Here is a 27,825-nt window from a genome sequence, read left to right as displayed (position 1 = left end):
CGTACCAGCTGCCCCATCAGTTGGGGGGTGGGGGAGAACACTGATTTGAGCTACCACTGCACTTGTTCACAGAGAGAGCTTCTTTTGATGTCTCCTCTGCTCAAAACAGATGGGACTGTGAGTACATAAACACCTTTTTTTTTTTTACACAGTGCCAGCTCAATGTTTTGAAAATATAAGATGTTACAGAGCTGTGGTATATTTAAATTTAAATTTCATTCAACATACTTTAAAAATCCCACTCTTATGCGGCCCTGGTTTACCAATGCCCTGCCCATGGGCACCAGTGCCCCCATCAAGCCCTACTGCAGTGCCTACTTCAATTCTCTTTGGTGTATGTCTCTTTGGCTAGGGCTAGAGTGGGCCTGAGCACGCCCATTTGCAATACTCAGTTTTGATTGGATGCCGGGAATAGTGGGTCGTGGCTGTGATTGGATGCCTCCCCTCTTGTCTCGATGCAACAGAGACCTCCCTTGGAGAAGAGGCACCACTAGGCTTTGGTAAGCAAGCCATGGTGACCGTGGTACATAGAGGTTTGAGGGGATGATGTCAGAACTTGTGAGGCCCACCTCATGCCAGCAGCTGCAGTACTGAGCACTTGCCCAAAGTGGTGTTTTGGGCCTGGCTGAAGGGACTTTAAAAAAAAACACATGAAGAAGGGGGTTTAGTTATTTGTTTACACTGGAGGTAGTGCCAGGGGGGACCCCCTTTGCTTGGCTGCCTTCACAGAAGCTGCTTCTCCTGTTCCAGAATGAACAGTTGTTTGTTCACATTTTAGAAAGGGGGTGGTGGAGACGGCAGGGTGGATTCCCACCCACTGGCTTGCCTCCACATAGCTTGAGTGCTTGCTTGCCCCCCAATGGTCACTTTTTCTTTAAAAGGGTTGCTGGAATCTCTGGGGCATGCCTCACTTAGGACTGTTAGAAGTTGCCTTGTACCAGCTCCAGCCATTGGTATATTTGGCTCAGTATTGTCTACTTTGCTGTTTGGCTGTGGTTTCACACTGAGGACACTTCCACCCCTTACCTGGAGATGCCAGGGAATGAACCCAAGACCTTCTGCACTCAAAGTAGATCCCTGCTATGGCACTTTCCCATTGGTTTGCCCTTCTTCCCTGTGAAAGTGATATGTTACTGGCTTCAGGATTTCTCCTTCGTTTTCACCAATTGACCAGGGTGTGTGTGGGGGTGGGTGGGTGGGTGTTCAATAGAATGAAGGCAGCCCTGTGCCCCCTCCACCCTGAACTTACCTGAACTCTATTCATGCAATATAGCTTCATATGAAAACTTCTCTTTCACAAGAATGATCTTCACACAAGATATGTCCCAAAGCAGCCATCAGGCACAGAACACATCTGTCTCAATGAACTTTAAGAAAATAAAAATTACAGATAAGTTGCTCTTTAGTGCCAACACAAATCTCTGGTGTGGAGCCATATGGATCTTTGTGATCTTTACAAGGACACCACCCGCCCCCCAAGAAAAACTTATAGACATATAGAATTTGTAGCTGTGGACTCAGATTTGATTGTGGTTTGGAGCAGATGAGAAAATAATAAGAATTGACAAATCTGTGGTATGGGATGCGCTGGATCTCTGATTCTTACATTTCAGTCCATTGAGACAAATGTGATCTGTGATTGGACAGTGCTTGTTGAACATCAAGTATAAAAACCATTCAGTATCCCTAGTGTCTAGGTAATTCAGTACAAACTCACTTTTTTTGGTGGCGAAGGAGGTTTCTGGAATATGCTTGGATCTTTACATGCCCATGTTACAAACATTTTTTAATTAGTCTTCTCTGCACAATTTTTTGGTTGTGTCTCTTCTCCTGCTCTTTTAGAAGTGACAAACATTTTGTGATGTGTCATGCCCGACAATAGCCACTTTGTGATATGCCACACACTGCATGGCAGCTATTTTGCAACTGCTACCCACATCCCTTTATCAAAATTACAAATGTGTCCTGAAGTTCAAAAAAGTTGGCAACCCCTGGGTGTTCACCCTCCCAGGGTGGCATCAAAACAACAGCAGGAGGTATTAGAAATATATTAAACAATAAGATGAAGCAACAACAACATTCAGTAACATTAAAAACAACACCAGAAGATAAACTCATTATTAAAATGCAGTGCCATAAAATCACTCAAAAGCTCTCTGGATTTTTTTTTTTACAGTTTTTCTCAAAGCCAGCAAAGTCCTAGAGAGGATATGTCAAACACAGGATGCTGTGAAAAGATTGTGCAAGTGTTTTCACAGATGCCACCACAGAGAAGGCCCTGTCCCTGATAACTATTCAGTTAATTTATATACAGTTATGATGTTCTGAAATAAAACATCAAGATCTATACGGCTATACTGATCTGAATTAACACTATATATTTCTAAACAAAACGTTGTCTAATTATGTATCTCTCTCAGCATATCTCATCCCAGACCATCACTGCAACATTGTATCATCAAAGTGGGAACATGTCTGCCCAGGTAGGGATTTTTTCAAATGAGAGGTTACTGCTAAACTTGGGATATATTTCGAGAAAATGCTTACAATTGGTCTCAGTGGCCTTTTGGGGAGCATAAAGCATAAGCCTTGAGAAGCCTGGCCACCTGTGTGACAATCACCAGAGAATCCAAATGGCTGAGAAAGCCAATGGGTTTGGAAAGAAACTGGCAAGTATGGGGAGGAGGGCAGGGGGTAAGGAAACCAGCATATCCCTCATACATTTCCCCATCTGATCCTTTGACTTGGACATTTTTGTAGATGATGAAGAAGAAGAGTCTTGGAAGTGTTAAGTGTCCACGGAAGTTCTTCCTGTGCTCTCTCAGGGCTCTGTCCATGCCTGGCCGCCAGTACCAAGCCTTGCCTAGTGCCTTTCTTGGTGACTATGATGCCAGCACCCGCTACACCAGCACCAAGAATACCAAGATGCCTCATTCAGTGAGTGAGTGACATGACCCGTTCCCCAAGCCTCTCCTCTGTCCTTCATCAGGCTACCCTGTTTGTTGGTATTTACCATCAGGGTCAATTTCTACTCACCTTACTAGTCCTGTGCCCCGCTGCCAACATTTGCTGGGCAAGTCGCCTAGAGTAACAATATGGCTCTGCTTTAATCTGGAGGCAGAAGTTAGGGCCACAGTTGCTCTTGCAAAGCCGTACAAATCCCTTGGCATCCCTGTGTCTCAAAAGATCCACTTGCCACCTGTTGAACTCAACAGCTGGCCAACTGCACCAGCTGGACCAGGTCAACCTTTGACACTCAGCTGCTCTTCCTCATACTGCAGATGGATTTAGGCTAGGCTCAGTGGACTGGGCCGGCCTGTGTACCTGCTTTCTCCACCAGCCCTCATCTGTAAATAGTTCATGACTAACAACTTTCCCAGCCCTTTCCCCCATATACTTTTTTTGCTATGAAAGCCCACCTTTTCCCTTAAGAACCTTACAGCTGGTGCAGACAATCCCCCAACCTTCCAACTTTAACTTCTACACAAGAAAGGGCTTCCCACAATTTAAACACTTATATGCTTCATGCAGCAAGCACATCCAGAACACAAGCTTCTTGGCCACAACTCATATATTTCAGCTTTTATTCCATGGGCCAGAAATAAGGGCTCACCAAATCCACTACCTGGTTCAATTTTATCCCCATGTCCCACTATGAGAAAGGAAAGTATAAAGACAGGATCGAAAGATCCTGCTTACCTAAGAGAACACTGGCTGTTTCCTATTACCCGTTTACTTCTATAGGGGTGTGGCAGAACACTGTCAGAATAATTTCCTCATTTGTAATGTGGGGGGCTAAATATATGAGTGAGCTAAGAGCGCAAGAAAGGAAATTCCATGCTCAGATAACTGTTAATGAAGTAACAAATTAGAGATTAATTCACTTTATTGCTACCTACTTAGTACAGGCCAGTGACTTTCTTCCTGTCACTATTGTGCCAAGCATTTATTAGTGTAGGCCTTTTATATCTCTAGGAAGGGTGTTCACACATATGTGTAGCAGTGCATTATTGACTGGGCCAAGTCTTACCTCCCACATCACCCCAGAGGGCTGTGAGTCAGCTTGAGCCAGAATTCACAGTGGCTGGCCAAGGACTAAGGCCTGTAGCTGACTCAGCTACCAGGCCCCGAAATGAGTAGTGTCGTATCATGTCAGAGGTGTAGTACATCTGATTTGAAAGTTGACATCACGAGAAGTCGGATCATGGCTTGATTAGGGCAAGGGAAACAAGGACTGTGCTAGCAGCCTGGATGACGCCAGATCAAAACAAATGTAGTGGCGAGAAGGAAAGGCATGTGCTTTCCTCAGTTTCCTTGTAGTGCAACACATGTGCATGTACACACATGGGAACACATAAGCACACACACACTCACTAACAAAGTGTGTGTTGGCTCTTTTGAGACAATTATCCAGGATAATCTTTATGCAGATTACGGGGATCCGATGGAGGGAGCAGATTGGACGCCTGTGTTTATTAAAATATGGATTTTGATCTCCTGTGTGGAGAGAGTGAGGCTGTGCGGGGGAGAGGGTGGCACTGAGCCGGCGAGGGGGTGCTTACTGCTGTAGTTCTGTATAAATCACTAAGAGCAGCGGGCATCAGGACTGTCAGAGTGGCCAGAGGGCAGGGAAAGTGCACAGCGCCGACAGGTCCTATACCACCAACTCAAGGGGATCAACAGCTTTTTCGCTGGGGGAAGGAACCTATTTTGAGCAGTACTTACAGGAGGGGTGTTTCACAATGACAACAGTAGAAGCCAAAACTGAAGAGGAGGAGAAAAAGGAGCCAGATTCAGCACCAGCTCCAGCTCCAGAGGCATTGCCAGAGGCAGCGCCAGAGGCAGCACCAGCATCCAACCCATCAAGCGGGGTAAGGTTGGCCTGGACATGGTGTGACGGGCTGCAAATAGAGGTCTTCATCCAGTTTTTCCACTGCTGTGGGACTTAGAATGTCTGTGGCAGCCATTGAGTTTGGGCTCAGGGGTGGGGAAACGGGCTGGGGGATTGGCATTTATCCAAAAATAGGGTTGGCTGATAGAAGTGAAAGGAGCAGGAGTCATTTATGGACAGGTTGGACCCACAATTAATTGGATACCTTTTGAAAAGAAAATGCGTCACACATTCTGTTCTGGTAGCATTCTGACATGTCCATTTCTGATGGCTCTCTCCCACTCCTTTCATTTGGTTACTCAATAACCCTTTCCTTCAGTGACTTCACTTTATGGATTGGTATATTTCTGACCGCATTTAAATGTGAGAACTAATGATATAAAGTTGATATAATTGAAAGACACTAGAATATGAACAGGTATTTTTTTCAGCTAATTGGCGATTACACGCGAGTGCATGTGCAAACACAAAATCCTTTTATCAACTTTAAAAGTTAAAGGAAAATGCCGTCAAAGTGATACCCAACTTGATGGGGTAGCAGTTCTGCACGATGAGGTCTAGATTCTTTGGTTCTTGGGACCTTTCTAGTCATATGGTACTTCACAGGCTAAAGCAGTAGTGGGAAACCTGGGGCCCTCCAGCTCTTGCTGAACTACAGCTCTCATGCTGTCTGGGGATGATGGAAGTTGGAGTCCAACATCTGGAGGGCCGTAGGTTCCCCACCCCTGGTTCAAAGCAAGGCCATATTCTGAGATACAGGAACACAAGAAGCACCAATTCAACAGGAAAACCTCTTGTGGAAACTAGGGATTCTGAACAAGATTAAAGGGTTATAGTAGAAACACGAATTATACTTTTGAACATCTAGGGCAACATGGTAGCAAGACAGAGGACATATGCAATATCTGGTTGGGTAAGGAACATGGCACTTTGAGGTTCCTGAGAATAATATTCTGACCATTCTTTGACCCTTCATTTTGAAGGATGTTGAAAATTCAAGAGTGTTGAAAAAAGCAGCTGTGGTTTTTAGATTAAAACATAAATGGGCCTGATAGTAAGGAGCTGAATAAAGAGTTTTTGCTAAGATTGGTTGGGGGGGGGGAATATACGAGGCAGACTGTTTAAGGAAGAGATGTCAGTCCCTGTCAGTGGTTACCTGAGCCTTGAAGTCTGAGATGGGGGGGGGGAGCCTAGCTGGGCCACATTTATTCATTTGAATCACACTGTCAGACGTAGTGACTAACCTCACATATAAATAAGCATATCTTTGTAGCCAAATGCCCCCATTAAGTTTAATTTTTCAGTTAGTGCAGCAGGAGGACCAGACCACACAGTTAGAAAGGAGATTAATGCCTTAATTCTGAACACTTGCTGGCTTCGCTCCAGTGCTGACTGATATTCCTCCCTCCCCCTCCATGTCTATCACTTCCTCTACAGTTTGGCCTCAATCCCCTTTGTATCAGCTTAACCCTGCCAATTCTTAGTTGCTGATTTCCAATAGGGTGCTCTGTTCTCTTTGCCCTCTCATGTCTGGTTTCTAAGGTACCCTTGGTGTTTTTTCTAACCCAAGCATACCTCTGGTTTCCTAATGCGATAGGGTTGGGTGTCTTTCTTTCAAAGCTAGTGTACAGATCAAGCACCAGCAACAGGGTGGGCTAGAGGAGTTGCCTTCCAACTCTATGATTCTACGTGTACTGCTTCCAGTTTCACCAATCTGACCCCTGCCACTGCTGACCCCTAGGGCTAAGATGTTATTGACTACTCCCCCCCCCCAATTTTCATCTTTGTGTATTGTGTATTGTGCATTCATCTTCCACAATCACCACTCCCTCCCTCCAATATACCGTGACCTTGTTATGATACCTGAGGCCTTCCTGCCCTAAGCAACTCCCCTGTTGCATCCAAACACTGTTCCATTTTTTGTTCTTCCTTAATGTTGTAGTTGGATCTTTATCCTTCCTCACTTTTCCCTAGTCAATGCTAGAAAATTATTGGAGGAAGTGAAGCCAGGAGCTAGAAAGGTGCCAGGACACCTCAGCTTGACATTGATCCATTTATTATCCCTTCACATTTCTGTGTTGAGTAAATGGCCATCTTTGTTATGGCTTCCCCCCTCAAATGATAGCTTATAGATTTGGAAGAAAACATCCTTTACTCTATATGGTGGAGAAGGGCAAGCTTATTATTATTATTATTATTATTATTATTATTATTATTTTATAATAATTTGTTTCCTGCCCATCTGACTGGGTTTCCCCAGCCACTCCAGCATATATAAAAACATAATAAAACCTTACTTCTAGTAATACCATCCCTTCTCCAGTATATCTGATGCCTGCATAGTTGGTAAACAAATAGACAATCACATGGACAACTTTGCAAAGCTACTTCTTCGTTCTGTCTGCTCACCAAAATGAGTAACCCTCCTTGACACAGAAAAGGCCTACTGTACCTCTTGGATTGGAGCCCTATGACTCTGAATCTTATAAAAAGTATTGGCTTATCTTTGCCTTGAGAACCTCTTGACCCACTTAACCGTGAAATGGTAAATAATGCTTCCGCAGCTGTACAATGCAGTCAGATATTGGTTGAATTGTTTTGTGAAATTGTGGGAGGATGTGGTGAATTCAGTTGCCCTGTCTCAAAATAGGAAAGAGCAAAGGTTGATTTTTATTACCAGTATGGCAAGGGTAATAGGCTGCAGTGCTTCCTTGAATCAGTGCTCTCAGGTTTGGAAGAGCAAGTGGGGAATAGACCAATTTAAGATGCAGAGGTTACATGCCTACCAAGTGGTCTCAAGTGTTTGTGGTAATGATTTATAAACAAGCAATGGATGTTGTCTTCCACACACATATATGTAGAAGATTTCCCACCCACCTGTAGTTATTTCCCATCTACCTGCTTTCTGTGTGTGAGTGTACAATGCAATGGAAAAATTATTATTTGATATATAAATAGGGCACAATGGGAGAACCAAATAGCAACACTCTTTTTTTAAAAAACAGCTAAAAAGGGGTTATGAAGAAGTATTTGTAGACAGCTGTAATAGAGACAAAAGTGTGTTGCTGCCAACCCTAGAAATAAGGGGTTTGGGGATTGTTATATGTTGCCAGATGACTTGGGAAAATGACCACAATTGTCTGGCTCTTTCAGTAACAGTATATTCTGCATATGGGACTCATGATAGCTTTATGCTGTTTTAAGTTATTGTGTTAGAATTGTGTTGTTGTTGTTGTTGTTTGGTGGTCAATGCAATTTTGTTCATGCCTATTTGATGCACCTGATCCTATCATCGTACTACAAGAAATCACAGTGCTGTAACAATCTGTACTGTATTACACTTGTACCGATGTACAACCATTCGCTGAGCCAGTGTGCGACAATGAATGTTCATGAACATTCTGTCAAGATATTTGCAGGCCAACTTTTCTAATGGAAAACCTTTTATACATATAGGGTCCAGGGATGGGAATAGCTTCGGAGAAACAGATTGAGGGCTGGAAAGAGAACCCAGAAGGTATGAAAGATTTGGGGTGCCCCGAGTCAAGGTAATTGAAGGAGAGGAACAAAGTAGGCAATGGGTTAAGAAAGGGGAGCCTGAAGAAAGGAGACAGCTTCGGGGGGGGGGGATAATCTGAGGCAATTTCACATATTGATTTGGACTCGTGCTACAATTCTTTGGGTGCAGGTTTTCAGATACTTTGGAATATCATTTATTTGAGTTGATGCAATTAGTTTGTAGCCAATGCGAAGCATATATGCAAACACACACATACTCATCTGTATTCAACAACTGCAAATGTGGAATGTTTGCTGATGTGACAAGATAGTCACAGTTACAGGTTGGTTGTGTGCTGTTGTGCATGGATAAGCAGCAGGATTACTGTGGTGCATCAGACTTTTAAACTTTAAAAGGTGTGGGGTGGTGGTGGATTGCAGGACCTTCCATTCCATTTGCACTTCCACTGACATTCCCTTGCCTTGCAAAGCTATGAAGCTCTGAGTTTTTATGGCTCTGGCTGTTTGAGGATTCCCTTTTCCCTGTTTACTATTTTTCCTTACATTCTGTTCTACTTTTGCAAATCTTGGAGCTTCTCCAAACCTGCTGACACCTTCGCCTTGTACACGACCAGTACCATTTTGGCTACATAAATAATGTCACTCCCAGCCTGAACACTGGAAATAAAGGGAATGATGTGCTTGTGCAAATAATGTTTTCAATAGTACATTATATAATTTGTTTGGGTTCATTTTGGATAATTTATTTGGTGTTTGTGCCTGCTGTCTCAGATTAGGAGCAGGCTACCTGGGCTCCATTGGGACATGTTCAAGAATACCAACTAAGGACTACTATCGCCAGGAGAAAGAGGCTGCAGCTGCCTAATTGCTCCACTGTGGCCAGCTACACTATCACAACAAGTCACAGGCTTGTCACACAACAGAGGGTGCTGATTTTAGGGAGTTTTTATTCCTAGGCTCTGTGATGTAACCCCAACACAGTTCCCCAAAATATTAAGCACAGGCCGCTTCAGTATACAGCACTTCAATACATAGCTGCACTCCCCTTCTTAACTGAAACAGGAAAGATGTCAAACTTTGTGTAATGTTGTTTGTTATTCTTCGTACTGTGTCTAGGAAAGAATTTTTCTTTTTTAATCTTTAGAAAAGCAAGCAGCTGTGTTGCATCCTGGTAGTGTATCCAGCAGCATTTTTTTAAGTAAAGAACAAAGCATGCATTTGCAGACACTTCATTGTGAAAAGAAAAGGAAAAGTCCTAAAAGGAAATTGTATAGATTTTAATCGGTTTATTTTTTCTAGTTTTTGTAAAAGGCTATAGTCCTCATATTCAAGTCAGAAAGAAACTTTCTGACCTGCTGGGAGCCCTCAAGTTATATCTAGAAGATGAAAGAGAAGGCCTGTTAAAGCAAGCACACCTGAAAGACTGTTCCAAACCCCCCAACCTCTACACTGCACCTAACCTCAATAATTTCTCATAATGTAACAGGACAGAAAAAACATACCTGGGTGAGATCAATGGCTTTCTAACCATGTGGTTTTCCTGAAGTGAATGTTGACATTATTCCCACATAGATAGTGAAATAAATTTTCTTTGAACCTAAAACCCAATTTGCATTTTAATATGAAAATCTAATGTTCTAATGAAAAATTAATTTCTAAAGAAAAGGAAAAGGTAACTTCTGTTAGCCTATAAAAAATTCCAAAATCCATATTATGGCAATACGTTTATTAGACCACACAAAATAGTATACAAATTTATGGAGCCAATTATGATATAGTTTTTTTAAAAAAAAAAACCAATGGGGTGCATGGATTGGCAAAAAAAAAAAAAAAACCCACAACTGGGCAAAGAATGAAAATGGAGTTTGTGGATTCCATTAAAAACCTGCTGCCTTTCCCGATAATTCAAACACTGTACAAAATGAAACTTAACTCCATATAGTATAATAGTTTAATCACATTTAACAGTTAAAACACTGAGCTGTGAATACCCCAGTTCAAACTTCAGATCAGCCTTGAACTCACAAGATGGATAAAAGGCAAATGGAAGATTTCACACTTAAAAAAAAAAAAAAAATCTCAAACCTGCACATCCAATTCTATCATTTCTAAAGCCTGAAATCCACAGACCTATGATAATTATTATTTGAAGAAGGACAGGGGGTGGGGTGGGGAAACCTAGCTTTCTGATGAAATAAGCCTCTTAAGGGATGTCATTTGACTATATCAATGAGAAAAATAAAAAGTGACTTGTCTGAATAAAAGCATTCCAAGAGAGGCTGTAGGAACCACTTAGAAATCTGGTATGAGGAGGCAAATGATAATCAGAGACTGAGAATGGCTAGGAATGTACAGCAGGGCTTTTTTTCAGTCTGAACTCCACTCCAGCACCCCTCAGGTGGGTGCCATTGTAAGAGAAGAAGGGCATGCCTTCCAATATTTCTCTGATGAAAATAGGGACGTCCCATTCCATAATGATAATTTTACTATTTATACCCCACACATCTTACTATGTTGCCCCAGCCACTCTGGGCAGCTTCCAGCGTATATAAAAACATAATAAAACATTAAACTTTTTTTAAAAAAACCTTCCCTATACAGGATTTCTTTCAGACGGCTCAGGGGTCGGATAACTCCATACCCTCCAATATTTCTCCAACAGGGACCTTCTAAGGAAAAGCGGGACATTCCGGGATCAAATCAGAAACTGGGTCAGCTTCTCTAAATCAGGGACGTCCCTGGAAAATAGGGACACTTGGAGGGTCTGCAAGGGAGGCACCTCTTTTTGTAGAAAAATAGCACTAGTTAGCAGTATTGGGAATTAAGTAATTGAAGCAGCTGCATGGGGAGGTGGGTGGATTTTCATTGTTCAGAGTTGCTTTAGTCAGACACAGCACCAGAGCAAGTTGGGGCTTTATGCTTCTTTTTAGCCTGAAGATATTGGTGACTGAGGAGGCAGCTTCACACATTATGTTTCTTTGTAGGTCTTGTGTGTGTAGGAAATTAGAAGTTGCATTACCTGCACATGTGGTAGGCAGCCCCAGTTGACTGTGGGTTCTTGCAGCAAGTGCACACCTTGAAAGATACATGGCCGTATTAGCTGTACAAGACAAGCAGTGAAATTTGTCACATGTGTGGAGTGTGCTTGAGAGGCCTTGTGTCATTGTGTGCTCCGAGGAGCCGTCCGTCAACAAGACAGTGTCAGTCTAGGTATATGATCCTAAGGAGAGTTGTTAACTGCAAGGATACTTGTCTCACAGTGCAGATGGTCCATAACATAATCTTAGGCTTTAGGCTACAAAAAATCCCTTGTTTTCAGACTTTAAACAAAGTGACTGTCAAACATAGGGCCAGGGTGCCTTTGGCTCCCCCAATAAATTATTTGAGGTTGCTTCCCCCCCTCCGAAGTTTATGGGTATTGCCATTCAAATGGTGTTCATGCACCACATCATGTGATTGATTATGTGGGGTGGGGCTTACCTCCCCCCTCCCAATAATTTATTCAAGTTGGCACAACTGCTGTCAAAAGATGGGTAAGATCACCAACCTTCAATCCACTGGAGAATCAGCCAGCATAATGGGGTAAATTAAGGGAGGAGGAAACTTTTGCCCTACTAAGCAGATCTGGAAACAGAAATCAGCATTATACTGAATGTGATGTGTGGGTAGTTGGGTCCAAAAACATACACTTCAAACATCAAAAGCCAGGGTAAAGAGGTGCTTGCAGAGCTGTTGTAAGGATTATTGAGACGATGTGTGTGAACTGCTTTGTACACTCAAAATACACTATATAAATGCGAAGTACTGTTACTGGTAATGCCTATCTTATGCCTACACATCCCTGTACTGTACGTAAAATGTATAGGAAGCTGTGTAACTTCCTGACTGGTTAAGTTCAACAAGGCAGAGGAAGATGTATTCTCCACATTTCCCACAAAAATCCATCTCTGACAGATGAAGATAGGATCCACAGAGGAAGACACCACAGAACTGTTTGTAATCCAGTACCATATAAGAGGGTTGGAAAACCCGTCGGAGGCATGTGTGTGTGTCTCACCTACCTGCAGCAGTTCCTGCTGAGTGCTTTGGCAAAAGTTAGGAAACAACACAGCTTTGCTCCTCATGTTGCTGATGAAAGCCAGCCAGAGGGGAGGACCCACAAGGGCACAGAATAGATGATGTCATGCCCTGTTTATTTGTGGTCCTTGTTTTGCAGTCGGGTTCCCCAGAACAAGAAGGATTCTTCAGTCTGCTGACCCATGTACAAGGAGGGCGCATGGATGAGCAACGATGCAACATTCAGATTGTTCACAACAAGAGCGGCTCAGACACTGAGAAGAGTGAGTTAACCAAGGCTGGGTGTAAGGGGCAAGTTCAGGTCAGTGGGCACATTTTTGCAAAAGTTAGCACAGCTCTTGGTCCTGACTACCCCAAGCCTAGGTGAGGTCCATCTCTCCTTGGAGGCCGTTTTCTCATAAAACCGCTGACCCCAGTCTCAGATTTTGGTAATATGTGAACAACTGCTTTTGAAATTCTATTAGGTCATAAAGTCTTCCAATGCATTTGTGGATCATAGGTACAAAGCTAGCTGAAAGCATCTTTGCACAATGAAGCAAGGATGAGAGAGAGATTTTATTCAGGGTAGGACTCTGATATCTAGTCCCACTATGCATGCCCACACAAGGACTTCCTCTAGCACAACTGGGAAACTCTAGCACAACTGGGCTTCCACCACCACCCCAAAAAATGGTTCTGGATGGTTTGGGGAAACCCCCAGGACAGAGCATGGGAAGAGGAAAGGGGGGATCATTCCTCCTTGCAAGCTGAGAAGCTTGTGCTGATGCGACAATTGCCATAGTACTATACTATTGCATTTAGAGGTGAAGCTGTCTTTGCACTTTTCAAAAGAATACGCAGAGCAAAATGCAACCATCTTTTGGAATTCATACTTCTCCAAATATTGTAATGGAACTCTCCAGCCAAGTAGCATGTACCAAAAAATGCATATTTAGGGTAGTCATATTTCAAAAAGTAAAAACCAGGACACCCCAAAACTGATGAACTTTTGTAAGGAAAGCCCCCAAATTGTTGAGCTTTTGCTTTTAAAAAACACATGCCTAAGATCTAGGACAAAGCGCCGCCTTTTGAAAATTCCCCCCAGATGTCAATTCCACCTTTGAAATCCCAGATATATGGCAGCCATAGCATAAAGTGCGCATAAAATACATATATATCAGATAAAATATTTAAAAATTCATATTACGGGAAATTGTTTTGTGAAAATTTGTATAGTAGGCATAAGTGTAATATTGGGTAAATGAGCAACTGAGAGAAACAAAAACTGATACATTTAGCCACCTCCAGCTCTGTATCAGGAAAGCTGACTCCACAGAGAGGTAAAGGTAAAGGGACCCCTGACCATTAGGTCCAGCCGTGGCTGACTCTGGGGTTGTGGCGCTCATCTTGTTTTATTGGCCAAGGGAGCTGGTGTACAGCTTCCGGGTCATGTGGCCAGCATGACTAAGCCGCTTCTGGCGAACCAGAGCAGCGCATGGAAACGCCGTTTACCTTCCCACCGGAGCGGTTCCTATTTATCTATTTGCACTTTGATGTGCTTTCGAACTGCTAAGTTGGTAGGAGCAGGGACCGAGCAATGGGAGCTCATCCCGTCGCAGGGATTCGAACCGCCGACCTTCTGATCAGCAAGTCCTAGGCTCTGTGGTTTAACCCACAGCGCCACCCGCATCTCTTATGCTCCACAGAGAACTGTTGTGCTAATGGGAGGGTGCTCTCTCTGCAGAATCTGATACCAAATACTGACTGCTAGAAGTCCATGATACCTAAGGGAGGCAAGATCAGTCCTAGTGCTGTGCTCCCTCTGTATGCCTTTCCCTAATGCCCTTTTCCATTTCTTTGGCAGAGAACAGCCCCAGCCCACCCCCAGAGATGGACAACTTCATGGATATGCTGGCGCATACGCAGAGCCGACGGATGGACGATCAGCGGGTCAGCTTCAACTACCTCCCAGGCTTCCAAAACGCTGACCGTAATGCCAGCAACAAACCGGCCTCTGGGGCCACCAAGGTGAGAGGGAGATGGGAAAGCAGTGGGCAGGGCAGGGAGACTCTGGGTTCTATCTTGACTTAGACATGCTTAGAGCAGAACCATTAAGTCCCAGTTAATGAGACTAATGTAAGTCCCGTATGTCTAAGTCTAGGTCCAGTCCCAAAAGCTACCTGCACAGTATGACTGTAGCACAGCTGGAAATGCACGTAAGTCAGGCTATGTCACAGTCACAGCCTGTTTCTGCAAACACAGCTTGTTTCTGGAAACAAGCAATAGGAGTTGTAGAGGCACCGTGGCTCATCGGGCTTGATGTACTTTTTAAAAATGTTTGCCCTGTCTTTCCACTCTAAAAGGTGACATACATAAACAATTCACGCCAATAACTAAAAACCATATCAAATATTGAACAATAACAGAAATGGAGAACAAGTTGAAATGGCAAAATAATGCAAATAATAGCAGTAAAAATCCTGAAAAGGCATCACGGTGAAAACAAAATGCGAACATTTCACTGCCAACATACCACCATCAAAGTTCATGTTTTGTTGTGCAAGCATTAAAAAACCCTGCAAAATATGTTTACTAGAGATGAAAGTAGGAGGATGAATACCAAGAAAATATAATGCATTCAATACCATGAAAAGCAGCATTGTCTATCTCCGAATAAACATCAGTTTCATCTGTGCCACTACCATGATTTTCGCTTAAAAGACATTCTGCCTACTAGAGGGCAGTATCACTTGTTCCCTCAGGACACTGCACACTAGCAGAAAACTTACCTTTTATTACTAAAATTGTTTGCATCACATCTTCTTAAAGCTAAACTGATGCTTAAATCCCAACTGGTAACTATTGTCTGTTAACAAGAGTTTCAGCTAGTTCCCACATTCACTTGCAGCAACAAGTAGGATTCACTTATTACCATCTCTACACAGAGCAGATGGCAAGGAGTTGACACAAAGTTGGTATCATCATAATTTATTTTGCATGTCTGCATACTAAGAGGCTTCTGATTTTTGTTTGTTTCCTTGTTTTCACATTAATAACATTCACACTTGACACAAGTAACTCAAGATTTTAATGTGAAAAAGCAGACAACCCACATACCGGTATGCTCTATTTTTCTCTCAAGGCCACCTTAATTCTATTTATATCTACAAAATTGTAACGTACAGCAAATGTATTTCTGCTTGCATATACTATCATCATCGTCATCATTTACTTTTGTTACCCGCCCTTCACCATAATGTCCCAGGGCAGGTTCCATCTAAAAAAATTTAAAAGGAGTATAATAAAATAAAACAGCCCCACCCCAAAGTGCCATACAATGCAATATGTACATATCAACAAAACCGATGGTATGTGGGGAAACACTAGCTACAGTGCTTTTTTTCTTTAAAAATGTTTAGGGGTACTCTCATTTTTACTCAAGAAAATCATCATTTTATTGTTCAAATTGGGGGAAATAAATACAGTAAATGGACAAAAGTACAAAGGTTCACAAAATCTTTAGGGGTATGTGTACCCCTGCGTACCCCCCAGAAAAAAGCACTGACTAGCAATACTGATTCAGCTGTCAAAGGCCAATGAGAAGATGTGCTTCTTCAATGACCGTGCCAAGAAACGGTGTCTGATGCCCCCGTGTAAGGAGGAAATTCCACAATTTTGTAGCCATTATGGAAAAGGTTCTCTTGCGGGCCATTGCCTTTTGTACCTCCGAGGAGATGTGCTATATAAGTACATTGCGGACATTAGGGGACTGGGATTAGCCATTACATAACCACTGTGGCCTCCGAGATGAGACTGTGGGCTACTTCATGTAGTAGCTTCTCCTTCTCTTCCTTTCACCCCTTCAAGCCTACTTGGTTCTATCTACCAGCCAGACCTGCATAAACAAACACAAGGTTCTACAACACTCATTATCTGTAAATCAGTCATATTGTGCTTCTGATCTTTGAGGGCTGGAGTCAGCTAACATGTCCCACTAGCAGAAGCCTGTGCAATGGGAATTTCTGTCTCCTCCTATGCACTCCCAAATTATTGGAGGGTCCAGGAGAACCTCCAAAACAGCATGCAGGGGGAAGAGAGGGAACATGGTTCCATCAGGCTAGCAGTAGACCTTGCATGGATGGAGCAATCTCCTCAGCACTCTGTTGAATTCCTCCATAAAAACTAAATTACCAAACCTGTTTTCAGTGTCCTTTTGCAAAGTAGCCAATCTATCACTTTCTGCCACTGAGGAAGAGCAGGAACACACACCCTGCAGAGAAGAGCAGTTCCGCCTCAGAAAATGTCCCTCCATACATATCCGCACAATGTCTTTTCCCTGTGGCCCCATTAATACTCCTGAATGATGCACGTATTAACCTTCCTTATTGAGTCTCTTTGACAGTCTGTCACTAACCCTTGCCCTGCTCGGGGTGGCCTTGTGATATTCTCCTTGTTATTCAACTGATTAACTCTTTATTTCTGTTTCTTTCCTGTGTTTTCTGGCTGGAACAACATGAGGCCTTGTCTGTGCCGTACTGTGTCGTGTCCACAAGAGGCATCTACAGGATGACACTTTCTACAAAACTTGTTCATGTCCCGGGGCTAGGTTTGACTTGGTGTCATGGATGTAAAGTGAATGCCTAGACACATAGGGCCTCTGCAAATCTATGCACACTTCTTCTGGGCCACAGAAGGGGCATTACACATGAAGGAGCATTAGCTGAATCTAGCTAAAGAGAAAGACCAATCAGTTGTTGCATTCTAGGATCCTACTTGCCTATTGTTCTAGGATCCAAGCTTAGTACATAACACCGGACAGGGTGGGCAGTAAGGCATGCTCTGCCTTTTGACAACCCTGTGGTCCTGACATCCATGAAACAGTGAAGCAAGCTTGGGAGGCAGCTCTTTAGGTGCTGGAAATGGGTCCAGAAGTTTATGAAAGGCAAAGTTTGAAAATGCCATCATTTGCCTAGATTACGGTAATCACCCACAAATGCCCAGGGTTCAAGTAGCAGCCCCTTCCTTCCTTCCTTCCTTCCTTCCTTCCTTCCTTCCTTCCTTTCCTATCCTTGGGGTGCTTGGACCTAGGCACTCAATGGCCAAGCCATTCCTAGCTTGTGGTTACAATAGATGGTTTTGGCTCTCTACAGGCAGGTGGTGTCAGGTAACACTTCGAGATGCAGGTCATCAGTGAATATGAGAAACAGCGACAGCACACACTGCATCCACCCACAGCCTCTTGGAATCTTGATGGAAGTCTGTTCAATGTTTCTGTATTTATGTGTCTGTATGTGCCATGGGCAGCTCTATAGGGAGGGAAACGCTCCCATCCTTGGCTGCACTACCACCACTGTATTTTCTTCTTTGCAGAAATGAGTACCTCCCCAGTCCTGATCAGGGAAGGTGGCAGACAGACACCGACCTAATGCCACCAAGCACAGCACTCCGCCACTCGCCCAATAGCAACCCCTCACTGCAGTACCCGCCCTGCTCATTCTCTGTACATGCCCTGCCAGTCCAATAAAGACTCAGATGGTTTCTTCCTTGTCGGTTTCCTTAGCAGATGACCCTTAGCAGCAGGGGAGCAGGGAAACGAGAACTGCACTCTTGTACATGAAACAACCATTGCAAATAGCATGCTCTCGTGGTGGTAAGAGGGGAGGTAAAATTGCACTAAGTAAGTCACTCCCAGCTGCTCCTGGAGTTGGAATCCTGCCTTTCCCTCTGATGAACTGAGCATAATTCACGGGTGTCCTTCATGTCACAACCACTTCAATAAATTTACACCTAAATACAGTGTCACTATTTTCAAGAAGGCTCTAGTCACATACTGGCAATTTCAGGTTGCACAGTTAAAACCTGGTCTGGACCTCTTCTGTGACAAACTAGCTTTCTGTTCCCTCCCCAACCCATCCCAAGTTAAACTTTTTGCAATAACTGCTCCAGAAAGTGTGGGATTACATTTGCTTGAAGCAACACTGAACCTCCCTGCAAACAAGTCAGAATGTTCAATAAAGAGCCAACATCTTATAACCCCTTCGCAAATTTTGTATGAAAAAAATCAGGACAAATGCTTAACAAACCGGTCATCTGGATGCGACTCAAGTCCATGTTCCAAACCCCCTGTACCAGATGGGTAATCGGACGTTTTCACATTAGTAGTAAATGAGCAGAAAAATTGTAGGTATAGGAAAAAAGAAAAGCACATGGAGGGCAAATCTTAAAATGAGTTTAATAAAGGACTGTCAGAAGTGGCCCATAGAGTGAAAAGGTAAGTGTTGGGGGCTGAACAGTAACACATGGATGAGTGGGGTGGGATTGTATACACAAGTTGACACACACACACACCCCGATCATTGGACCTGTGACCCTCTGGCTGTTTTCATTGATTTCATTGAAATCACTTCCTATGAAACATTCTGAAGCAATTTAAACAAGCAACAAAATATCCACAATGAAAACATATATAAAAACAATTTCAAATCCAACACAAACGAGGACAAAAAAATCCACTTAAAAGGGCTTATTGGAAAAAAACCAAGGTCTTCAATAGGCACCCAAAAGACAGTAAAGACAGCACTTATCCGATGTATAACAGGGAGGAGTTCCAAAGGGTAGGTGCCACCACAGTAAAGGCCCAGTTCCTGTGTTACATGAAATGAACCTCCTGTAGAGACAATAACTGCAAGAGGCCCTTTCCTGCTGAGTAGTGGTGATCAGTTATATATAAGGGATGAGACAATCTTTTAGGCATCCTAGTCCCAAACTGCACAGGGCTTTGCACACTAGTACTTGTCAGGAGCTCAGCCTACACTCGAGTAGGACCCTGGCAGAGACACATGCCCAACTGGCATGTTCCCTTCCTCCTGGTCGATCGTTCAGGAGCTTCAAAAGCTTTCTTCAGCCCAAACAGCACAGCGACCGATGCCAACAGACACCGGCACACTTGGGATCCACAGAATCTTCGCAACTTGCATGACAGACCTCAGCAACTCATCATTTTTGCTAATCTATGGTACTTTATTTACATATAAACACATACAAAGCACTGCAACATGGCTCCCTCTCTCTCTAGCATCAGACAGCAAAGGGAAAGACAAAGGACAATAGTCCCACTTCAGGGAACACAGTAACACAAACATCCTGTCTCCATCACTTCCCACTCTGTGGAGTCAAAACATATACAGTGGTTCCCCGCAAGACGAATGCCTCGCAAGACGGAAAACTTGCTAGACGAAAGAGTTTTTCGTTTTGGAGGTGCTTCGCAAAACGAATCTCCTATGGGCTTGCTTCGCAAGACAAAAATGTCTTGCGAGTTCCTGCGGGTTTTTCCCCTCCCCCCTTTTTCTAAGCCGCTAAGCCGCTTATCAGCTGATCCGATAAGCCACTAATAGCCGCTAATAGCGCTAATCGTCAATGGGCTTGCTTCGCAAGACAAAAAAACCGCTAGACGAAGAGAATCACAGAACGGATTCTTTTTGTCTTGCGAGGCACCACTGTACCATCATGTGATAGACAACAATCCTATGACTGCAGTCACGGAGCAGGAATTCTAACTACTAACATCCTGAGTTTAGCTTGCTAGCTAATCGGCAGCTAGTGCAATCCCTTCAGTACTAAAGTAATGTGGTGGTAATATTCTACCCCAGTAAGCAGTCAAGATGCTATGTTTTGCACCAGTTGCAGCTTCTGGGGCATCCCCACAAAAAGTACATTATAGTAATCCAGTTTGGAGGTTAATAGTACACTGATGACACTGGTTAAGCTATCCTGGTCCAAGAACAGCTGTAGGTGCCTTACTAGCTGAAGTTGCTAAAAGGCAATCCTGAAGTCAACAGGACCTCTAATGACACAGATGAATCCAGGATTATCTCCAGACTAGAAACCTGCTTCTTCAGGGGGAGTATGACCCTGTCCAAAACAGGCAATTGACCAATTATCCAAACTCAAGAGCTGCTCACTTACAGCACCTCAACCTTGCCAATTTCATGGCCTCTCCTGATTCAGATGTCCCAAAGACATAGAACTGGGGATCATAAACCTATTAATGTCACCTCACCTCAAATCTAATGCCCACTCAGAATGGTTCATGTAGATGTTAAATAGCATTGGGGACAAGATGGTCCCTGCAGCATCCAACAGCACAACCACCTGGGAGCCAAAAAATAATCAATCACCCATGCTCTTCTTTGAAACACACCTCAGGGATGGGATCAGAACCACTGTAAAACAGTCTCCCAAATACCCATCTTACTGAGTTGGTTCATGGTGCCAAAAGTTGCTGAGTGATCAAGTAAGAATAAGAGGATCTACACTCCCACTGACTATGACCCTATAAAAGATCATCCATCAGGGCGATCAAGGGCAATTCAGCCCCATAAGCAGGCCTGAACCTTGACTGAAATGTATCACAATAATCAGTTTAATTCAGTTCATGTTGTTTAGACTCTGATTCCCATCAGCCCCAGCTAGCACAACCAATGGTCAGGAATGATGGGAGTCCAACATCATCTCGTGGTTCACAGGTTCCCTATCTATGCTCTAAACACTAAACTATTAATATTTGTGTTATTGCCCACCCACCCCTGAGAGTTAAGACACACCCACCCACTCCACATATTAAAATGGCAGAAGGTGCAAGAAGAGAGGTTGGGCCCCTCCAGACTGGAATTCTTCTCACATATTGACCAATAATAGTGCCTTAGTGGTAGATTTACACACATCATGCCACTTTACTACCGGTAGTTGTTCTGTGATGCTTCCCTAAAGTTAATGCAATACTATCATCTGGAAGGACACTCTTGCATTATTGTGCACAAAAGTGGGACCATCCCAGAACATTTGTGGTATAAAAAAGTTACAGGATGTCAGCAGAAAGTTATGGGATATGCACTTATTGGAAACATAGCAGTAAATCTGCCCCAAAATCTTTCCCGGTCCATACAGCAGTGGGGTCTCAAATTTCAGCAGTGCCCTGTGAGATGCCAAAATTTGGTGCCCCTCCCACCCACCCTCCATGCCATTCTGAATCATAATTGCGGTGTCCCCTGCAGCTCCGTGCCCAGTGCCACTGAACCAGCCACACACACACACCAAATCCACCTCTGCATACAGAATTGAAAGCAGGATCGTGTGAAACGGCCCAATACCATCCTAAGTGCAAAGCACCATGAATGCACTATAAATCAGATGCCTGGAAGAACCTTTACAAGGAGCAAAGTAGTGTTGAGCAAGGAAACAGTTACACCTCAGGCTTCTCCACTCGAAATCCCCCTCTGTAGGATCAGTAGCCACTGAGCTTCTGTGATGGTCATTTGCATGGAAAGTATATGGTTACATTCCCTCCAACGTTTCTCCGAGGAAAATAGGGACGGTCTGTTCTCCATCAGGAAGCATCTCCTGTGCTGGATCCTGCTTCACACATAAACGTCATCTACACATCAACATTGGTCACCTTGAGCCAATTGCAACCTCAGCTACCTCACAGGGCTGTTGTAAAGAAAGAATGTGTGAGGGAAGGGATCAACGCCTTCCACAGACAAGTGGAATGAAATAAAATTTTAGCTGTAAGCTGCCTTGAGTCCCCGTCAGGAAAAAAAGGTGGAACAACAACAATAACAGAAATTCTGAAAATGGCTGCCACTCAGCCTGACCCACCACACAGGGTCGTTGTATGGATTGAATGAGGAGGAGAGAAACCAGGTATACCACATTGAGCTCCTCAGAGAAAAAGGTGGACTATAAATGCAATAAATGAACAAATAAAATCAAGAAACATAAACCAGATCCCTGAACATGCACAGGTAGTAACCACTCACTGAAACACAGCACAAGTAGTTGGGTGGTTATTATTATTATTATTATTATTATTATTATTATTATTATTATTATTAATTTATACCCCGCCCATCTGACTGGGTTTCCCCAGCCACTCTGGGTGGCTTCTAACAGAACACTAAAACACAATAACCTATTAAACATTAAAAGCTTCCCTAAACAGGGCTGCCTTCAAATGTCTTCTAAAAGTTTGGTAGTTATTTTTCTCTTTGACATCTGGTGGGAGGGCGTTCCACAGGGCGGGTCCCACTACCGAGAAGGCCCTCTGCCTGGTTCCCTGTAACTTGGCTTCTCGTAGCAAGGCCCTCGGCGCTAGACCTCAGTGTCCAGGCAGAACGATGGAGGTGGAGACGCTCCTTCAGGTATACTGGACCGAAGCCGTTTAGGGCTTTAAAGGTCAGCACCAACACTTTGAATTGTGCTTGGAAACGTATTGGGTGCCAGTGTAGGTCTTTCAAGACCGGTGTTATATGGTCTCGGCGGCCGCTCCCAGTCACCAGTCTAGCTGCCACATTCTGGATTAATTGTACTTTCCGGGTCACCTTCAAAGGTAGCCCCACATAGAACGCATTGCAGTAGTCCAAGCGAGAGATAACTAGAGCATGCACCACTCTGGCGAGACAGTCTGCAGGCAGATAGGGTCTCAGCCTGTGTACCAGATGGAGCTGATAAACAGCTGCCCTGGACACAGAATTGACCTGCACCTCCATGGACAGCTGTGAGTCCAAAATGACTCCCAGGCTGCACACCTGGTCCTTCAGGGGCACAGTTACCCCATTCAGGACCAGGGAGTCCTCCACACCAGTCCGCCCCCTGTCCCCCTAGAATCTTGTCAGGATTCAACCTCAATCTGTTAGCTGCCATCCATCCTCCGCCTCCAGACACTCACACAGGACCTTCACCGCCTTCACTGGATAAAGCATGCATAAGCATGTGTGGTTGTGTATGCACACACCTCCATCTTGCTCATACCTCCTTTTTGTGCATGGGTAGTACTGTTTCGAGGTGCAGTGGTGCCATTTTGGCTACATAAGAATTAGCCCTGGCCCCTGAACATAGCTAACAGATGGAGTGATACTTGGGAATTATATGGCAAGAAGGTGAGCGCAAGGGGTGCATATGTATGCCAACATGTATGTATGGTGTGGTGCGTACACATCAAGTGTGTGAGCAACTACAATAACTACCGGTAGTCGCAAGTGTAAGTAATGGGAATAAAAAGGCAGGAAAGAGCACACATTAAGCGACTATATGGATATGCTCCCTGGAATAAATATGGAGTGACGGCACACATATCCATCACAGCCCAACACAGAGTTAGCCACCCACCATCAGCATTCATAAGTGCACATAATTTTATGTTGGATTGTATGCATTGGGAATCACGGGTTCCTTGGTGGCTTATGGTTCATATATAAGCAGAAAGCTCAGCCAGCAAGTCTGTGATGGCCACGTTCTGATCTGGACTTAAATTCCATGTACACCATGCCCAGGTCAAATCCCACACATCAATGAGATCTACCCATGGGTACACTGATACTGCAAGTATCAGGATAAGCAGCTGTCAGCCAATGATTAACAGAATAAAAAAATTCCTTCCAGTAGCACCTTAAAGACCAACTAAGTTAATTAGTCTTTAAGGTGCTACTGGAAGGAATTTTTTTATTTTGACTATGGCAGACCAACACGGCTACCTATCTCTAAATGATTAACAGAGTGAGACTGAAGAAAGTGGCTTCAGCAGCTACCCTGAGCCAGCCATTCCTCCTCTTTTTAAAAGGCACTCTGGAAGCACACAAACATCAGCAAATTAAGTTGGCAGCAGAATCACTGATTGAAACACATGAACACACATTGGCTTCCTGGTGCATCTTCTATCTCCATTCCAAGAGTGGATGCATCTATTCAGAGATCAATGTGGATCTCGTTCTTGTGAAGAGATTCACCACGTACACTGCTGCTTTGCCATCTTATGTTCAGCAAGGATTCTTTTTTAAAAAATAAGGCATGTATATAGACGTCTGCCACAAGCTATCTGGCCCAAAGTTAGCTTTGCACTGGGAAAAATGGGTTTTGCAAATCACCCAAAGCACATTTGAAAGTGCTGATCTCCACACTCCCATGGCACAGAAATGAAGAAGTAATTATTGCCGGAAAAGGGCAAATTCTACCACTACAGCCAGGCAATTTGAGGTTGGGATGAGAATGTGTAACAACTCAACCAGATCTGCCTCTGAAGTGTACAACACCTTGATTCCCTGGACAGTAGACAAGATACTGGCTGACAACAGTAATAGGAACCACAGTGCTTCTAAGTTCTTTGGCTGCACCATAATTCATCTTCCTTCTTCACACTGTGCTAATGCCTAAGCCCTGCATCCTACTTCAGTATCAGACTCCGTATTTGCAAACTATGAATAACTCCTTTAAAATTGAAAGAGTGCACATAATTAAATCTTTAAAGTAACCTTGTTGCTGATCCCCTCAAGCCATTCTTCCCTGAAATACAAACTGTTCCAGACCCTTGAAACTTGAAGGATATACATATCTGGCCAGAAACCTTTCATCAACAACACCCATATGGCAGGGATTGCTTACATGGTCCCAGGGCCACCACAGTGCCTGCAAGAGCCAGTTGGATGGCCCTGTTGCATTTTGAGTTGTGAAAAATTGGATTTGGTAGGTTGGGGGAATGGCAAGCACTTTACCCATTGAGTCTTTTCTGAATAGGTTGTGTGTGCTCATGTATGCTGTATGTGTGGTTGAAAGAGCAGCACTTGGGCAGAGAGGAAGAAATGAGATTTGTAATCTGCATTTATGTGTGGACTGAGAAAGGGAGGGATGCAGGAAATGAAGGCCTGTGGAAACTGAGTAACACTGGTAAGGAACCTAGCTATGGAAATAGTACTTAAAAGTACAAGCTAAGTTTTTATCTTCTGCTTTCCATGTAGTAACAAATGTTGTCATCCATCTCACCTAAACCTGAATCCCCAAAACATCTTTCTATATATATACACACACAGAGACACACAACCAGCTTATCAATCAATATATCCATTTACATTCCCCCCCCCCCGTTGTTTATTCCCTCCCCTCCCTCCCCCAGGACTTCCCTTAGCTCCTCTCTCCGGTTTCTTTACACATATTATCCTCTGCATATTGTAAAATTGTACATATCATTGCCTTATCTATCATATATTCAACAAATAAATTTGTGGATGTTTATTCAAAACCTGCCAAGGAGTCCAAATAACTTTGTTCTCTTTTTAAATAATTTGTGAAAAGTTCCCATTCTTCTTTAAAGTCACGATTGTCCTTGTCACGCAGTTTATATGTCAACTTGGCCACTTCAGCATAGCTCATCAATTTTTCTTGCCACTGTTCTTTTGTTGGGATTTCCTCATTCTTCCATCTTTGTGCTAACAAGACTTGCCGCTGTTGTAGCATACATAAATAAGTTTTTTTTTTCTTGGCAGGTCTTGTCCTACAATCCCTAACAAAAATGCTTCTGGTTTTTTTTACAAATGTCATTTTAAACATTTTTTTTCAATTCATTATATATCATTTCCCAAAATTTTTTAACTTCTCTACATTCCCACCACATATGATAGAAAGTACCTTCTTTTTCTTTACATTTCCAACCCGGTTTTATACATTTTTGCTATTTGTACTGGTGTAATATACCATCTATACATCATTTTCATATAGTTTTCTTTCAGCAGAGAACAGTCAGTAAATTTCAAATCTACCTTCCACGGTTTTTCCCAGTCCTCAAACTATATATTGTGTCCTGTATCTTGTGCCCATTTGATTTGACCTCTTCATCTTTTGTTTCCCATTCTAGCAGAATGCTTTCTTCAGCAGCTTCACTTCTTCTTCTATAACTTGTATAGCTAAACCCTTTCTTATTATCTTCTTTGTACATCTCATGTATTTGTCTGCAATGCAGCCAACTCTGGAAATGGTCTTTAATTTCCTCATAATCTTTTAATTTCTATTTTCCTTCTTGATCTCTCAGTAATCTCTATATGTAGGCCACGTCCCCTTTTCATACCGAGCGGTTTGAGTAACGAAGCTTCAATTGGTGATAACCACCAGGATGCCCAAAACGTCTTTCAAAAGATGCGTACCTTTCACAACTGACGCATCTTTTCCAGATGGTTTGGAAGTGATGTAGTTTAATAGACCAGAGTTGGCTGCCCTTAGGAGGACAGAAGACCTTGAGATTCTACCCAGTGCCCAGAGCTGTCGGTACAGTAATGTGGACCGTACAAGTGACAGAAAAGGGTGGATGGCGAGAATGGTGGTTCTGATGAGGAACTAGAGGTTGTTTACTGCACAAAGCTGCTGTGGTCGGGATTTTGATGTACTGGAAGGTATAATCTATGTTCATGCAGGCTAGACTTAGGCTATCAGGGTCATGGATGAGATTAGATGCCGAATGAAGACATGAAAGAAGAATCTGGGATGAAACTAACTTTTCTCTTTGCTTCAACAGGAGAGCAAGGACTTGGCTTTACCAGAAGGTGCCGCTTCAGATATATCAGTCGTTCCCATTGCACCCATGGATGATTATTTCTCCTTCATCAACCGCATCCATGGCAAGCAGCTTGAAGCTGCCAAGGGCAAAGTAAAAAGTCCAACCCCCAAACCTGTCAGTGCCCAGGATCCTAGCACTTCCTCCTAAAGGCACAGATCTGCAAGACCTCCTCTCCCAAATCTATCATGCTTTGCTTTAACATCACATTTCCTCCACCCCAGCAGTAGGGATGTAATCTACAAACATTTTGATAACGAGGTTCTTTCAATGTCCTTGCATGAGATATTTGTCAAGTCCTACTACCCAAGACACAAGCACACACCTTGTTTCTCAAATCCACTAAGCCCTGGCACTGCTTCCCCATAGGACGCAAGCAGTTCTACCCATAAAGTCCCCCTCCCAACATACACATCAGATTCCTCTACTTCTATCCCTCTTAACATGCCTAGCAGTGTTCCCTTGGACATTGAGACAAGTGCTGCCTCAAATGTATAAATGCAATTAAAAAAGGTTTCTCGGAACAGAGTGTAAAATGGGTAGTCATTTATGGAACAGGGTCATGCCCAGCAAGAACAGAACACTGTGAAAGTACGCTGGATTTTGAATATTGAACTATCAAGCTTTCAATGCACTGGGTGATTACACAATGGGACTGCCAGAATTACAGAGTTCTCGGGGGTGGGGGTGAATTGTACTTTTAGTTTTCAGAAGTCACAAGAAGTTTGGCAAAATGTAAAAGAGCGATCACGGCAGGCTGTTCACCTGCAGCACCAAACTACTTTTCTCCCGTCTTCATAAAACTGCAGGATATATTCCAGGAAATCAACGACCTGTTCATCCATCTGTTTTGCACCCATTCACACTAAACAATAGTTTACTTTACTATGGTTTAATGTGATGTGCAAACCAGAGCAATGAGAGAAGAAAGCAGTGCAGAAGGACCCACCTGGATAAAACAGATCTTCAGTCCAAGGAGGACAAG

General features: G+C 43.4%; 1 protein-coding gene across 1 annotated transcript; it reads left to right on the top strand.

Annotated features, from left to right (window-relative positions):
• The first annotated feature begins 524 nt into the window (after nucleotides 1–524).
• PCP2 (Purkinje cell protein 2) lies at nucleotides 525–27,694 on the top strand. Its single transcript, XM_082212256.1, has 7 exons — nucleotides 525–558; nucleotides 2,421–2,483; nucleotides 2,761–2,941; nucleotides 4,753–4,871; nucleotides 12,627–12,750; nucleotides 14,331–14,494; nucleotides 26,802–27,694. Exons 1-7 carry the CDS (start codon nucleotides 544–546, stop codon nucleotides 26,988–26,990), a joined length of 855 nt encoding a protein of 284 aa, XP_082068382.1. The 5' UTR covers nucleotides 525–543; the 3' UTR covers nucleotides 26,991–27,694.
• Nucleotides 27,695–27,825: the final 131 nt, after the last annotated feature.

The sequence above is a fragment of the Podarcis vaucheri genome, assembly GCF_965113315.1.
Source record: "Podarcis vaucheri genome assembly, chromosome: 2".
Lineage (NCBI taxonomy): Eukaryota > Metazoa > Chordata > Lepidosauria > Squamata > Lacertidae > Podarcis > Podarcis vaucheri.
The sequence above is the reverse complement of the archived record's forward strand: the minus strand, read 5'-3'. Positions and strand labels throughout refer to the sequence as shown.

Bases quoted from the DNA above. Each gene is read 5' to 3' on its own strand.
- PCP2 (XM_082212256.1), top strand. The intron at 2,942-4,752 runs GTGAGTGACATG...CAATGACAACAG, and splicing joins CAAGATGCCTCATTCAGTGA to TAGAAGCCAAAACTGAAGAG. The intron at 14,495-26,801 runs GTGAGAGGGAGA...TTGCTTCAACAG, and splicing joins CGGCCTCTGGGGCCACCAAG to GAGAGCAAGGACTTGGCTTT.